This window comes from Leucopleurus acutus (assembly GCF_964270905.1).
Source record: "Leucopleurus acutus genome assembly, chromosome: 19".
NCBI lineage: Eukaryota > Metazoa > Chordata > Mammalia > Artiodactyla > Delphinidae > Leucopleurus > Leucopleurus acutus.
In genome coordinates this window covers 52,115,043-52,130,681 of record NC_139161.1, presented here as the reverse complement: position 1 = coordinate 52,130,681, position 15,639 = coordinate 52,115,043, and the positions used below count along the sequence as shown (strand labels likewise).

Genomic DNA, 15,639 nt, shown 5'->3' with positions numbered 1-15,639 from the left:
AGGGGGGCACAAAAAAACCTCAGAAATCAAGAGAAATAATGCTTTAGTGTAGTATTTAAAAATCAAGATTAATGCAAACGGTCCACGATGAACAAATACGAACATTTTAAAGAAAGACGGGATCTGTATTCCTGGTTTTTCCTTTTGCCTCAGGCTCTCATGAGGCTCAGCACGGTACTATACTGACCTTGTACTTATTTAAAATTTTGGCATCTTGTTCATTGTGAATTTTTGGCATAAATTTTTTTTAACGTTACATGAAAATATTATCTCTCTTGACTTCTGAGAGCTTTGGGTGCCCCTGAGTGCCTCCCTTGCCTCACCCCAGCCCTGGGCCGCTCCCAGCTCTCTGCTTTGGAGGCTCTACCTTCCTTGTCTGTTTGGTCCCCACTCTCTGCCCACTGGGACTGTTAGGCTTCACATGCCGGAGTCAGGCTACACTCTCACCCTGCAGCTCTCCTAGCTCAGCAGAAGCAAGGCTCCTGCAGAGAGCGGTCTCCCCTCCACGTATCATAGCTCCCTGAATGCAACTCAGCCCAGGGGGTCCTTGGGCCCCTCTGTGATCTGCCCCGTCGTTCTCTGAGCCACAGATGGCTTGGCCTTCTACAGTCCCCTCCCCCAGCCCTCAGGATGCCCTCACCGTAGGGAAGGTCATGTTGATGATGTTGAAGCGACTCTGCAGCCTTGGGGAGATGACGGTCCGTCCACCCCCGGAAGGGCCCATGGCAGCCATCAGGAACATGTCCTAGAGAGCAAAGACCAGATGGGGTGGGGGGTGGGGGTGGGGGGTGGAGACAGGTGAGAGGATGGGAAGAGAGGGAGCATGGAAATAGGGAGGATGTGAGAGGAGCCATGAGGAAGAGAGGAGATGGAGGGACAAACAGGAAGAGGGAAGACAGGGACAGAAAGCAGGAAGAAACACGGAGTAGAAGGGGCAGGGAAAGGTGAGGGGAAGGAAGGGATTTGGGACACTTTTACAGAATTACTAAAGTAATGTATTTGTTCTTATTTCATCATTATAATCCATGTTCCCAAATTGGAAAATAGAGGTAAGTTAAAAAAACAACATTTGATTACGTCTTCTAGACTTTCTCTTCTTTTCTATTTTAAATAAATAAATAAATATATATATATATACACACACACACACATGTATCTGTGTATGTATGTGCGTGTTTTTTCTCAGAAACGTATGAATATGTTATTAGGTGAGTTTTGGACCCCGAGGGCCAGACAGATGAGTGCCCCAGATATCAGGCTGGAATGGCTGCCCATTGATTCAGGAAAAAGAAACAAGACATTCAGAATCCCATGGGAGAAAAGCCAGGACTGAAGGGAGACACCTGGATTCTGGGTGGGGAGCGGAGGTGGTTACTGAAACAGTGGGAGGTGGAGAGGCCTGGCGACGGGGTTATGGGCAGCTCTGGTTGGCATCAGCGTTGCCATGGGAGCAAGGAATAAGAGGCCTGGGAAAGGAGTGGAAGTTGGAGGACAGGCTCCCTTGGTCAGGAAGCACAGGACAGTCAGTGAGGACGGTTACTAACAGGAATTGATAACCTAGGAGCCAGATGTGTGGGTCCTGAGAAAGGCAGGACACTCCTGTGCGGGGAGGAACATAGGCTTACAGGATTCTATCCTGGGGTCCCAGAGGAGCGGGGACTGAACCCATCATGGGCGGGAACGGAGGCCTGAAGAACAAATTTTCGGGATGCTTACTCGTATGTACTTGATGGTCTGTTTCGTTCGATCATACCAGAAGCCATAGTCAATCCAGAGGCGAATCAGCTCCAGGGGGGGCTGGGACCCAAACGTGTCCTTAGCTGGCATATTTAGGTCATCCATGAAGGTGATCATGCTTTTGCCTCCAAATGGCACATAGACACCCTTGGTTCGCTTCTCCACCCTGCTCTCAATGATGCTCTGCACATTATTGGATGTGGTCTGGTGAAAAAGGCACAGAATGAATGCTGGGTCCCCCAGGAGAAATACGGGGTTAGAGAGGAGTGTCGACCAGGCACTTGGATCCCAAGGGGGAGCAGAGGCAGGGAAAGAGCAGGGAGCTGGCGGCCTGGCCCTGGGTCCTGCCACACACCTGCGCAGACATGTTGACAGTGAGCACTGACCACTGGCTGGAGGGCAAGGACTGCAGGACACTCTGAGCGATGGACGTCTTTCCAGTCCCCACGGGACCCACCAGCAGGACGGGGTTCTGGTTGGCCACCAAGGTGCTCACCAAGTAGTTGTAGCGGACAGTGTCAACGGTGGGCACCGTGATCTTGTAGAAGGGGAAGCTGGTGGGGAAAGGGACTGTGTCTCAAGATCGTGGCCCGCTCCTTTCTAACTCCCGCTTCCTTCTGCCCCGCAGCGTTTATCCTCCTCCGGCATCACCACTCTCTAATCGCCAAGCCTGCCTCCTGCGGGGTCCGGGGATCAGGCATTCTCCTGAAGGACCCTGTCCCATTTCCTCTAGATCCCACTTCCTGCACTGGAAAGCCATCTCTGCCTTGGGATCCACCCTCTCTTCCTACAGCTCACTTTTGCACCCCTCTTTGGCTCTCTCACCACATCGCCCACCCACCGCAGCCCCAAGCCTGACCCACCCCCCAGGTCCGGCTCTCACTTTGGAGGGTAGCGCCAACTCTTTGGGAGCTTCTCCTCAAATGATGTCCAACTCCGCATCTTGGGGTCCACAAAATACTCATACACTGTGTCCTGAGGAGGGAACGTGTGGCGGGTTACCAAAGCCTTCCTTTAGCTTTTCCCTGCCCAGAAAAAGCGCTCACAGACCACTGGGCAGAAGAAAGAGAGCTGGGCGGCAGGCTGAGGCTCAAGAAGAGTCTAAGGATCAGGGAGGCAGAAAAACAGGGCAGCTGGGTTTGAGGGCCCTGACCTTGTTGGGGAAAGTGCCCTCAATCTCTCGGAGGTAACTGTCGATCTTCTTGCGGCCCTCCTCATCCACGGAGGCACACACAGACCAGATCATGCTGAACACAAATGTCAGCTCTACCATGGAGACAAAGTTCTCACCATCAGCTGGGTTCACCTGGGTGCAAAAGGAGAAACGGAAGTACCGTAAATCTGTAAGAGGTGGAGGCGTCTAATTTTGGCAGCTCATCACAAAGGCTTCGAGTTTCCCTCCCTTCCTGGTTCTGTTTGGAAAACCATATGGCTGTAGATAAACCTAAGTCAAAACATTTAAATTAAACCTACTAAGTTTCAGCGACACGGTGGGAAATTGTGTTGAGACTCCACTGTCTACCATATTGAATCCAGAATCTTTAGTCTGTCCTTCCAGCTCAACACACATCTCACCATCCTCTTCTCGGGGTCTCTGCTGCAGCGAAGAGGGGTTGTAACACCGCCAACACCATCCACCCATCACCCACCCTGCCCAGCGGGGACTGACTCTTGTGTCTCTGTGTTTTTGCAAAAGCCATTCCCTTTACCTAGACTGCCCTCCTCTCTTTGTTTTGTTCATCAGCATTCTTCCCCCTACCCAGTCCTCCTTAGCAGCTGGGTGCCATTGACACTATATTACTGTCCTTTTCCCCTATGTCATTTTGCAACTTCACCGACATGGTTTTAATTTATATTAACCATACCAGGAATGGCACACACTGTTATAGATCTTAATTGTCATATAACTTTATATTAATAGTTGAGTGATCTGTCAATGTCCTTAAAGACAATATGAACCATTTCTAGGCAGTAATTTAATCTCAACAGAAAAATACTCAATTTTGGTCCTTACTCCAAAATTCTAAACCAAACAAAAATTTTCTTAAATATCAGTTAATCTGAAAATTTCTAAAACCCCTCATCAGATTAGGTGGGGAGCTCCTCCCAGCAGAAACAGTATCCCAGGGTCTTCCCCAGCGGTCCAGTGGTTAAGACTTCACCTTACAATGCAGGGGGTGCGGGTTCAATCCCTGGTTGGGGAGCTAAGATCCCACATGCCTTGCAGCCAAAAAAACAAAACATAGGGGCTTCCCTGGTGGCGCAGTGGTTGAGAGTCCGCCTGCCGATGCAGGGGACGCGGGTTTGTGCCCCGGTCCGGGAAGATCCCACATGCTGCGGAGCGGCTGGGCCCGTGAGCCATGGCCGCTGAGCCTGCGCGTCCGGAGCCTGTGCTCCGCAACGGGAGAGGCCACAACGGTGAGAGGCCCGCGTACCGCAAAAAAAAAACAAAAAACGTATAACAGAAGCAATATTGTAACAAATTCAGTAAAGACTTTAAAAGTGGTCCCTATCCAAAAAAAAAAAATTCTTAAAAAACAAACAAAAAAGAAACAGTATCCTAAGGCCTCACAGATTCTAAGACTTAATATTTAATTTTTGAAAGGATGGAGAAATGAGGAACCAAATAAACTATCCTCAGCTCCCAGATATGGGCAGGAAATTACAGTGAGACCCATTGTGTACTATATCTGATTTAGAGTCCTTAGTTTGGCCTCCCAGTGTGCATGCACATGTGTGCGTGTGAGCACACACACGCGCATGCAAATGCACACACGCACACACACACACACACACACACCGCTCGCTGCCTCCACGGTTGGTGAGGCCTCCCCTTGGAGTCTCTGCTCCACTCAAGCCTCATGTTCCAATTGTGTCTCAGACACACCATTTCCCTGAAGTTGTCCTGGGAGGTCGAGAGCCCTTCCTGCCCTGGTCCCCCCTCACCCCATTCTCCGGTGTGGCCAGGGCTGAGTACAGATTGCAGAGGGAGATGATGCCGCTGTATTCCGGGAGGGGCACCAGCTCGTGGCAGTTTTTCTTCTTAAAGGTCAGCATCTTGTTGATGAACTTTTCGAACATGCGCTGAAGAGGCTCTGCCTCTACCTGGAGTTGAATAAGCAGGGGCTCTGAATTATTCTTGTGTCCCCTCCGCAGGCCCCACCGGTTCCTTTCCTCTCCTCCATTCCCTTCGTACCTTTGGCCTCTTCTCCAGCCATGACTGAACGTAGGGCTTCCAGCCCAGGTCAGCGTAGTCAGTGTACACCACCCCGCAGCGAGACACGGTGGCTGGGGAGGCCGCTGCCAAGTTTTCCACTTCGAACAGGAGAGACACCTATGGATATACTTGGTCAGAACCTTGTCTTTCCCTCAGTAATAAAAACACCCAGAATTCTGATGCCCCAAGGTGTCTCTACTGAGTACCACGTGTGGCAGGATGAATAAAGACCTAAGCTTTACAAATGATTTGTTTGTTAAAAGAAATCAGGGTTTATTCAAGGTCATCCTTATGAAAAATCACTCTCTCGCTCACATTGTTTGAGCGGGTGGGAAAGGGTGGCCTTTACAAGAGCCCACGAATTGTAACTCTGGGTGCACAACGGAAGGTCATCCCTCATATGTCAGTGGCAATGAGGCTGCCTCAGTCCACACAGTGCGTCCTAATACATCGTGTTTTCTATACAGTTGTCCTCAGAGTCTGTGGTAAGACAGGCATTTCTTCTTCAGTCACAGGTTGCCCTGAATCCAGGCATCCTCCTCCTAGGCGTTCCTATAGAACTTCCCCTTCTTGTTGGATGCCCCTGCTCTTCCCCTTAGCCCTGCCCCAGGCCCTCCAGTTTCCACTCCCGAACCTGCTCAGGCATCGCGATGCGCTCTCCGTTGATAAGGGTCAGCACTTTGTTATCGTCCATGACAGAGTTCATGCTCTCAATCCACAGTGTGTCCACAGGGCCATCGAAAAGGATCCACTTCTCATCCGGCTTCTCGTCTTGGTCGGAGGTAGATGATAAGGAAACCAGAGCTTTGTTACCCAGCCCTCCCTCCACACTCATCTCCCTGGAGACGCAAGCAGATGCTTCCTGGTGATCTCCGCATTCCCCAAGCATTTTTTCCCCCAAAATGAGCTTTCTATCCCCAGACTGCCCACCCACACAGGAGATTTAGGCATCTGCTCTCCCTGCCCCAAGATCCTTTGGGTACCTGCACAAGCCGTCCGCATGACACTGGACAGGACGCCGTCTGTCCATTCATTACTGTTGAGGTCATATTCCCCATACAGCTCCCCTAGGGACAGTGCCTTAGGGTTCAAAGGGAACTCCTAAAAATGACACAGGAAGGGGGTTTTGAGCTGCCGGCTGACACAAATCCCAAGATGTCCCTTTATTTCCAGGTATTTGTATTTGGCCCCTGTCTCTCTCATCCCTCCCAGGCCGCCCTCCTGGTCTGCACCACCCTCCCAGACACCTACGCACCCCTGCCCCCAGCCTCACTGTCTTCCTGCTACTCAAGTCTCCTCCAGTGGCCCCACTGTCCCAGGTCCGTACTCTGACAATGTTGAAGTTGGGCTCTCCGGCGCGGCACAGGGAGGACAAGGACGACTGAAGAATTCTCCACGAGGCAGTCTTGCCGCTGCCTGTGCAGCCCACGATCATGGTGGAGTGGCGGGAGTTCTTGGTTTCATACAGCTGGATAACCTTGGTGAGGGTGAACGGGATGGTCTGCAGGCCCATATCCCGAATCTCCTGCTCAATGGCCTCCCGCAGCTGAGAGAAGGGAAAATACAGGAAGCAGAAGAAAAAGGGTGTGGCTTGTAAGGGACTTTCAAAAGCTCACCGATACCTGGAAGGATAATGTGCAAACCATTAAAAATTGCACCAGGGCCCTCCGCACCCTGACGGTTGTTTGTTCCTTGGGAGGCTGGCTAATTGCAGAGTTGAGAGATTGGGCTCTGGAGTCAGCCAGCCTGGGGCCCCAGCTTTCAGCTATGTGAACCTGAGCAAGTTAACTTCTTTGAGCCTCAGTTTCCTAATCTGTTAAATGGGAGTAATGATGGTACTTCCCGCATAGGGCTGTTGTATTAGGTAAGATAGTCAATGTAAAACACAATGTCTGACACGCAGCTCTACACATCTTTTCTAATATCATTCAACAAATATTTATTAAGCCTCTAAAGTATGTGCCAAGCAGTGTGCTGGGTGCTGAGAACAAATTAGTGTTCATCCTATCGCAGAGCCCACAGTCTGGTGGGGGAGCCAGACATTAAACAAATCATCACCTAAGTTAAAAAGATGAAAACTCAAATTCAAAAAGATACATGCACCCCAATGTTCATAGCAGCACTATTTACAATAGCCAAGACATGGAAGCAACCTAAATGCTTGTCAACAGATGAATGGATAAAGAAGATGTGGTATATTTATACAATGAAATATTACTCAGCCATAAAAAAGAATGAAATAATACCATTTGCAGCAACATGGATGAATCTAGAGATTATCATCTTAAGTCAGAGAGAGAAAGACAAATATCACATGATATTACTTACATGTGGAATCTAAAAAAATGATACAAATGAACTAATTTACAAAACAGAAATAGACTCATAGACGTTGAAAACAAACTCATGGTCACCAAAGGGGGAAAGGTGTGGATAAATTAGGGGTTTGAGATTAACAGATACAAACTACTATATATAAAATAAACAAGGACCTACCAGATAGCACAGGGAACTATATATATAATATCTTATAGTAACCTATAATAGAAAAGAATGTGAAAAAATATATATATATATAAAACTAAGTCACTTTAGGGCTTCCCTGGTGGCGCAGTGGTTGAGAGTCCGCCTGACGATGCAGGGGACACAGGTTCGTGCCCCGGTCCGGGAAGATTCCCACATGCCGCGGAGCGGCTGGGCCCATGAGCCATGGCCGCTGAGCCTGTGCGTCCGGAGCCTGTGCTCCGCAACGGGAGAGGCCACAGCAGTGAGAGGCCCGCGTACCACAAAAAAAACTAAGTCACTTTGCTGTACACCTGAAACTAACACAACATTGTAAATCAACTATACTCCATTAAAAATTTTAAAAACAAAAATGAAAAATAAAGAAATGCTTATAGAACCATGACCCACGTGGGTCCCAGAAGAGTGTGACATTTTTAAATACACAGCCAATGCAACCAAGGAAGTCCAAACAATGCAAGATTTTACTTGTATCTCTCAAACACCACTAAGAGGCCTCACCCCTACTACTTCCCTCCACTGTCTGAGAATTAGTTGTATTAGCATGTTTGGGTGTATTTGTGTGTGTGTGCGTGTTTAGCATCATGCCAAAAGTTTAAAATGTCACATTTTCTATTTACTCAGTTTAAAATATCCTGTAATTTCTTCTTTGACCCATGAGTTACTTAGAATTGTATTGCCTAATTTCCAAGCATTTGGAATAATTATATATTGTTACGAATTTCTAGTTTAATTCTATTGTGGTCAGAGATCATCCTCTGTATAATTTTCAATCATTTGACGTTTATGAGACCGCTACTTAATAATCCAGCACACGGTCAATTTTGGTAAACGCTCCTTGCATACTTGAGAAGAATATGTGTCTGCAATTATATGCATATAATGTTCTACATGTGTCAGGTCAAATCTGTTAAAAGCATTCAAATCCGCATCTTTTAGAAAAATATTTATTTACTTATTCATTTTATTTTTGGCCATGTCGGGTCTTAGTTGTGGCATGCGGGAACTTTCCCTGTGGGGCACAGGCTCTTTGTTGCAGTGCTCGGGCTTCTCTCTAGTTGTGGCACGCGGGCTCAGTAGTCGTGGCTCACGGGCTTAGTTGCCCCATGGCATGTGGGATCTTAGTTCCCTGACCAGGGATCAAACCCATGTCCCCTGCATTGGAAGGCAGATTCTTAACCACTGGACCACCAGGGAAGTTCCTCAAATCCGTATCTTTATGGATTTTTTTTTCTTTTTTTTTGGCCACAACACACAACTTGTGGGATCTTAGTTCCTGGACCAGGATTGAACCCGGGCCATGGCAGTGAAAGCACTGAGTCCTAACCAGTGGACTGCCAGGAAACTCCCTTTCTGGATTTTTTTATCCGCTTATTTTATCAATTTCTGAGAGAAGCATGTCAAGATTTCCCACTAGGGTTGTGGATTTATCTGTTTCTGCTTTTAGTTCTGTCGATTTTGTTTTATGCATTTTCTAGCTCTATTATTAAGTGCATACAAATTTAGAATGCCATATCTTTCTGAGCATAGGCCCTTTTATCATTATGAAATGTCCCCCTTTATCTTTAATATTCTTCTTGCCATAAAGTCTACTTTGCCTGATATCAGTAGAGTTAACATTGTGATCAGAAAATGTGTTCTGAATTAATTCCCTTGAAATTTTTGAGGCAGATTTATGACCTTTACATGGTCAAGTAACCTAAATATTCTATGTATGCTTGAAAAAAATGGTTATTCTTCAGTTATTGAATGCAATGGCTGTCAATGTCTTGATGAACTCAAGATTGATTGTGTTGTTCAACTCTTCTTTAACAAAACTGACTTTTAGTCTGCTTGGCCTATCAGTTACTGAGAGATATGAAGAGCGCCACTACGATTGTAGATTTGTCTATTTCTCTTTGAAATTCTGAAAAATTTTGTTCTATTTATTTTGAGGCCATATTATTAGATGCATGCAAATTTAGAATTGTTGTATCTTCCTGGTGACTTGAACTTTTGATTATTATGAAGCGACTCTATTTCTGGTAATTCATTTTGCCTTAAGATCTATGCTGTCTGACATTGCTACCCCAGCTTCCTTTTGATTAGTGTCTACCTGATGTAGTTTTCTAGTCTTTGACTCCCCACCCTTTGTCTTTACGTTTTACATGTGTCTCTTGTAAACAGTATTAAATATTAGTATAACAATGTATATGATTCAATACGTGATTATTTTTCCTTTCCTGCACAACTTTTTGGTTTTCCCTAGGGGTTAACAGTTGCTCTGGTTTTTTGTTTGCTTAGTTTTTAATATACTGATCTTTAACTCAACTCCAAACTCTGCCAGTTGACTAAGTCTCTCAAAACTTTTATTCTCACCAGGTATCGATTTCCTCTTCTTAAAGGAGTCTGGGGGCTTCCCTGGTGGTCCAGTGGTGCAGAGTCCACCTTACAATGCAGGGCACGTGGGTTCGATCCCTGGTCTGGGAACTAAAATTCCACATGCCACGGGGCAACTAAGCCCACATGCCAGAACTACTGGGCTCGCGTGCCTCAACTAGAGAGCCTGCATGCCGCAAACTACAGAGCCCACGCGCTCTGGAGCCCTGGAGCCCACGCGCCACAGCTAGAAAAGAGAAAGACCCGTGCGCCACAACAAAAGACCCCGCACGCCTCAACAAAGATCTCATGTGCTGCAACTAAGACCCAATGCAGCCAAAAATAAATAAATCATAATTTTTAAAAAACCTTAAAAAAAAAAAAACAAAGAAGTCTGCCTGAACCTTCAGATTTGCTTCAGTTTGGATTGGCTTCTCTCTTTGTCTGGTGCACAACTGTCATCCCGTGTCCTCTATCTTCCTCTTTCTTGGAATGCTCCTGCATTGTGGTAGAGCACATCCTCTGGTAGCTTTCTGAGAAAAGGATGCAGTGGAGGTAATTTTTTGTTTTTTTTAGAGAGTCTGCTTGTCTGAAATATCTCTGATCTAGCTTCCTATGTGACAGGTTGTCTGGGTATAGCATTTGAGGTTGGAAATAATTTTCCTTCAGAATGTTGAAGCCTGCTTCATTGTTTACAGAGCCAATATTGCTATTGAGAAGTCCAACATTCTAATTCTTGATCTTTTGCATGTCATCTCTTTTTTTTCTCCCTTTTTGGAAGCTTGTTAAATCTTCTCCTTTTCCTAGTGTTTTAAAATTTCACAATGCTGGGCCTTGGTAAGGATTTGTTTTATCTATTATGTCATGCATTTATAGATCCTTTAATTATGGAAACTTAGATGCTACAGTTCTGGGGATTCTTCGTGAATTGTTTCATTACTGATCCTGGCCTCCTCCATTTTCTCTGTTCCTACTTTTTTTGGAACTGCTGGTATTTCAGTGTTGTCTTTCCTAGACTGGCACTTGAATCTTAATCTCTTTCCCGCTTTGTCTGCTCTGCTCTATTCTCTGGAATATTCCTTTTCCAATAGCATTTCATCAGTACTTCATGGATACAATACCTTAATCTTCTCTCTGAGTATACTAATGATAGATTTATTTTAAAAACTTTTCTTCTCTCTGCATTATCTATTTTCTCCAGTTCGCTTTTTCCTATTTGTTTTGGCTGCTTTCATGTTAGAGGCCTTCCTCAGATGGGTGGTGAGCCTTGGTTTTCGGCTCATATATAAGGGTGGAGGACTAAAGAGCTGAATGGAAGCTCTGAGTGTGTGAGTGGGGCCTGTAGACTGTGAGTGTCACTGTAGATGATTTATCTGGGACTTTCGTGGGGACATTTCCATTGTCGATGTCTTGTTCGTTCCTCTTGGGACAGAGAGATTCCCCAGAGAGAACTCTTCCAATTTCCTGGCTGGCTGGCTGCCGGCATGCTGGGGGCTTCAGAGAAGGCTAAGGGTCTCAGCATTCAATGTGTAAACATTCACTTAATCCCCATTTTTAATAGAGTTTTCTCCCGCCCTCAACTATACCATGTGTCCCCCAGACCAGAGACCTACTATTGTTACCCTCTAGTCTTCCACCAAAGTGGGAGAGGCACGGCTATCCAGGGTCGCAGAGAAGGGGAGACCTGCTTCCAAGACTGTTTGCTGCCAATCCTTCTCATTTCAGCTACACCTCCTTTACTCACTCCCCCCACCTACTCCCAACTCACAATTCTCCCCACTTCCAGCCTCTCAGGTTTGCTGAGTAAGTCACAACTTGATTCATTTATTTCCCATGTCACAATTTTGCTGTCATTGCCTCTCCCATTCTCCCCATCCTTTTGGGTATAGATGCCTTATTTGTAAAAATCTCTTTAGAGTAGTTGTAGCAGGTTTTCAAAAGGAAACAAAATTGCTTTTAATCCACCTTTTTATCTGGAAGTCCTCCCTGTGAGTTGCTGGATTTTTAACATTTCAATTATAATATTTTTTCATTTGTAGGAACGCTGTTGGTTCTTTTCAATCCTACTTTGTTTAGAAGTCTCTTGTTCCTGGATCACAGTTTCAAGCTCCTCTCTTGTTTCTTTATTTTTATTTATTTCTTTATTTATTTTGCTGTGCTGTGCGGCTTGCCCTTGCGGGATCTTAGCTCCCCGACCAGGGATCAAACCCTTGCCCTTGGCAGTGAAAGTGCAGAGTCCTAACCACTGGACCACCAGGGAATTCCCCTCTCTTATTTCTTTAAACATATTAAATTTAGTTATTTCTAGAATTCTGTGCTGATTATTTTCCATCTTTGAAGTCTTTGTGGATCTGATTCCGTTTTGTTGTTCTTTGGCATCCCATTCATGGTATCTTGTTTCCTTGTGTGTTTTGTGATTTTTGACCAGAAGCTGCTCATTTTCTTGGACGTTTATGAGAATTCTTTGAGGCTTAAGTTGAAGCTTCATTATTCTAGAAATAATTTGCATTTGCTTCTGCCAGTCACTTGGGGGAGACACTAACAAACTGGAAATACTTTAAATGAAGTTCTAAATTTGAGATTGGGGGCATTACACATTAAAATAAATTATGACCAGGAACCATGTGAGGGCTGACTTGTGGTTAGGAAATCTCAAAGGAGATTTTGCCCGTTCCTCTCATCATCAAAGGTCACGACAAGCATGTTTCTTTACTGCATGGACCCTCGTCAGTGGCGGGTTTCTCATTTTCCCACTTACTGAAGGTGTTTTCCTTTGTGGACGGAAGTTTATGCATGACTGGGTTTTCTGTTATACCTCAAAATGTGGGCTGCTTCATCCCCTACCCCCAGTGCCTTATGTTCAACAAAAACTTTCGGGGAGAAATCCAGCTTTCTCATTCACTTGCCTCCCTGCTTTCACTCCCCCTCCTCATCCCAAGATTCTTTCTTTCTTGCCAGTTTAGCAATACATTTTAAAAGATGTATTTTTATCCAGCATTTTAGTGGTTTCAACGGAAAGAATCATTCAGGGTATCTAAACTACCATACTGCCAGAGAAGAAAATTCCTACACTTTCTAAAATGCTCCTTCCTTGGCCTCTTCCATCCCACTCCTCTCACATATCAAAGAGCTCCTAGCAGTCTCTCCTCAAAACTCCCTGAGTGAGAAGACAGGTGGAGACAGGAGAGGGCTACCAGGTAGAAAGTAGAAAGGCCAGGGGATCAGCAGTCTCAGTGAAGTCAAGGAACTGATGAGTAGAAGTACTTGAGCTGCTGAGTCAGGGAGTAGGGAGTTGAGGTGAGAGAGTAGAATGTTTGAATGGGCCTGTATGGTTTTATAGATAAGGAAGCCCAAGGAGAGGCCAACGGTGTTGCTCAAAGTCACAGCCAGTGAATGGACAGCTAGTGAAGGGCAGAACGAGGCCTGGAGGCCAGGTGTCCTGTTTCCAGACCCACATTCACACATGAGGTCAGGGAGAGTCTTGAGGAGCAGATACCTTGCCGTAGTCAATGACCGGCAGCTCGATGCTGGGGAACAGATCTTGCACGATGGCATTGAAGAGCGGCACGTCCACTGAAGTTAGCTTGGCGATGTTCATGTCTCTCATCGAGAGCAGCAGAACCTGAATGGGAAAAGACAGAGACTCAGGCTCGCGAAGCCAGGGCCGAGGTAGTCATTAGGCCCTTCCTCTCCAACTGGGTGAGAGGCAGGAGCTAAGAACCATGGATACATCCGAGCTAGTCTTTAGCGATAGGACAGGTGGAACTCAGGCAATACCTGAGGGGAGGGGCAGGAGGGCGGGAAACCTAAGCTAGCGAAAGTAAGGATCTCAAAAACTTCAGTGAAGGCGCATAGGACCAGTGACAGTGGCGGTTAAGGTCCGACGGTCGCGTCCTCAATCTACCTCTTCATCAGACAGATCCGGCTGCAGGCGGCGCTTCTTGCCAGCGCAGTGCAGGAGGGAGGTGAGGGCACGTAGGCCAAAGTCATAATGGTCCTGTCTGGAGAGCTGCTGCACGGCCAGCGAGTAAAGTGTGTACACCTTCTTGGCCAGAACCTGGAGAACAAAATAGAGGAGGAAACAATCCATCTCCCCACCAATCCCTCTGCTTCATCTAGGGACAGTTACAGATCCAAGAAGCTAGGTCCCGGGACTTGGAGCAGCTGGGAAGGGCCCTGTGCACAATCCTAATGAGAAGATCCTGGGAATCGCGCCATCAAGGACCAGTGACACCACAGAGGGGAGACCTCCCTCCATATCCTACTGACAGCCATGTAAGTTCCTTGTAGGATAAACTGATTATGAGGCCTCCAGGGGTTTCTTCGGTCCAGAGAATAATCACGGAAGGGAAATAAAGTGTTGGAGACAAGAGGTTATCAGAATACCTTGCAGTTGCCAAATCCTTCCCCAAAGAGAATGATTTCTGCAATGAGGGTAGCATCGGGCACCACCATGGCAACTGGACGGAACATGGATTTAAGATTATCAGGAAGCTCTGTGCGACCAGCATAGCCTGGAAAAGAGCACCATTTATTCAGAATCCATACTGCTTCCCAAAGACCTACTTCCCAATCAGTCCCATTTTCCCCATCCCCAGCTCCATCCCTAACTCCCTCCCCAGCTCCAACTCTGAGACCTCTTCCTTTCTCATCTCAGCCCTGGCTCTTCCCACACCACTTTGCTCTTCTTTCCTACCCCTGGTCCTTTCCTTAACCTTCTGCATGGCCCTGATTCAAACTCAAATCACAGAGCTGTCAAGTTCCCATCTCTCCAAGTTCCAGGTACAACTCATGTTAGTGCTAATAGAAATCGCACCTGTTTATCTGATTCTTTCAGTACCGGAACCCTTTCCTGTTTTCTCCTAGTTCCTTCCCCCAGAGCTGTTCTCAGGCACCAGTAATGAGAGACCCTAGGCCCTGCACTTTGGGGGAGATTCTCCCATTCGGCAAAAGGGATGGCAGACACACCAGAACTCTGGGAGCTAGTCCAACCAAAGAAGATGGCTAAGCACTTTAAAAGACTAGGGCTACATGTATGCCTGCAAGCTGTTATTCATCCCTTTAGGGAGAACAGTAAGATTGCCACCCCTCGTCCCAGAAATGTGTATGTTTATCCTTCTCTCACACTTTATGGTCTTTAGCCACATTTCACTTGGCTAAAAACACTGGCAGGGGGTGGGGGGATGCACAGTTATTTGCCCTGAACACTCAGTTCTCCCCGCAGGAGCCCCATCCACTCCCAGGCCCTTACCAGGGTTCATGGTGATGAAGATCCCACAGGACCACACCAGATTTATTTCAAAGCCCTCAAAATAGAAGCGGGTGAGGCCGGCAGCCAGGGCTGAGAGGATGGACAGGATCTGCTGGGCCACCACGGATAGCACTTCCACGTTGATGCGGTTAAACTCATCAAAGCAGCCCCAGGCGCCCATCTGTGGGTGGGGGGGAGTCGCTGGGAGCAAGAAAAGTATCCCCAGACTGGGAGAAACTAAAAATTGTGACTAACATATTCTCCCTGAAATGTTTGGATAGGAGCAGCAGCCTCTAAAATGAATGTGTGTGTGTGTGTGTGTGTGCGCGCGCGTGCGTGTGTGTGCGTGGTGGAGAGGGCCCCGTAGCACTGTTGTGGTTTCTGGCCAGAACTTTCCATCAGACAGGAAGGATCTAGGGGAATGCCTGAGAGGTGTGGGTGGGAAAGTGACCAGGGTAGGGAACTTGTGGGTGTTGAGCGACTCCAGCGTGCGTAAGTTATTGGATCCTTACATAATCTTGTGATTTTGCAAATAAGCAAAGTGAAGCTCAGG

General features: G+C 46.8%; 1 protein-coding gene across 1 annotated transcript in view; it reads right to left on the bottom strand.

The window, feature by feature from the left end:
• Window positions 1-15,639, bottom strand: part of DNAH2 (dynein axonemal heavy chain 2) — a gene marked incomplete at its 3' end in the record, with an annotated part of 86,420 nt that overhangs the window by 27,029 nt on the left and 43,752 nt on the right. The window contains exons 37-50 of the mRNA XM_082860253.1: window positions 15,087-15,267; window positions 14,222-14,349; window positions 13,740-13,892; window positions 13,332-13,457; window positions 6,282-6,500; window positions 5,938-6,055; window positions 5,589-5,725; window positions 4,934-5,071; window positions 4,684-4,842; window positions 2,891-3,043; window positions 2,621-2,712; window positions 2,093-2,291; window positions 1,717-1,941; window positions 641-745 (exon numbers count right to left, since the gene is read on the bottom strand). Of these exons, the coding sequence (XP_082716379.1) occupies window positions 641-745; window positions 1,717-1,941; window positions 2,093-2,291; window positions 2,621-2,712; window positions 2,891-3,043; window positions 4,684-4,842; window positions 4,934-5,071; window positions 5,589-5,725; window positions 5,938-6,055; window positions 6,282-6,500; window positions 13,332-13,457; window positions 13,740-13,892; window positions 14,222-14,349; window positions 15,087-15,267 (2,133 nt within the window). The remainder of the gene's footprint in view (window positions 1-640; window positions 746-1,716; window positions 1,942-2,092; window positions 2,292-2,620; window positions 2,713-2,890; window positions 3,044-4,683; window positions 4,843-4,933; window positions 5,072-5,588; window positions 5,726-5,937; window positions 6,056-6,281; window positions 6,501-13,331; window positions 13,458-13,739; window positions 13,893-14,221; window positions 14,350-15,086; window positions 15,268-15,639) is intronic.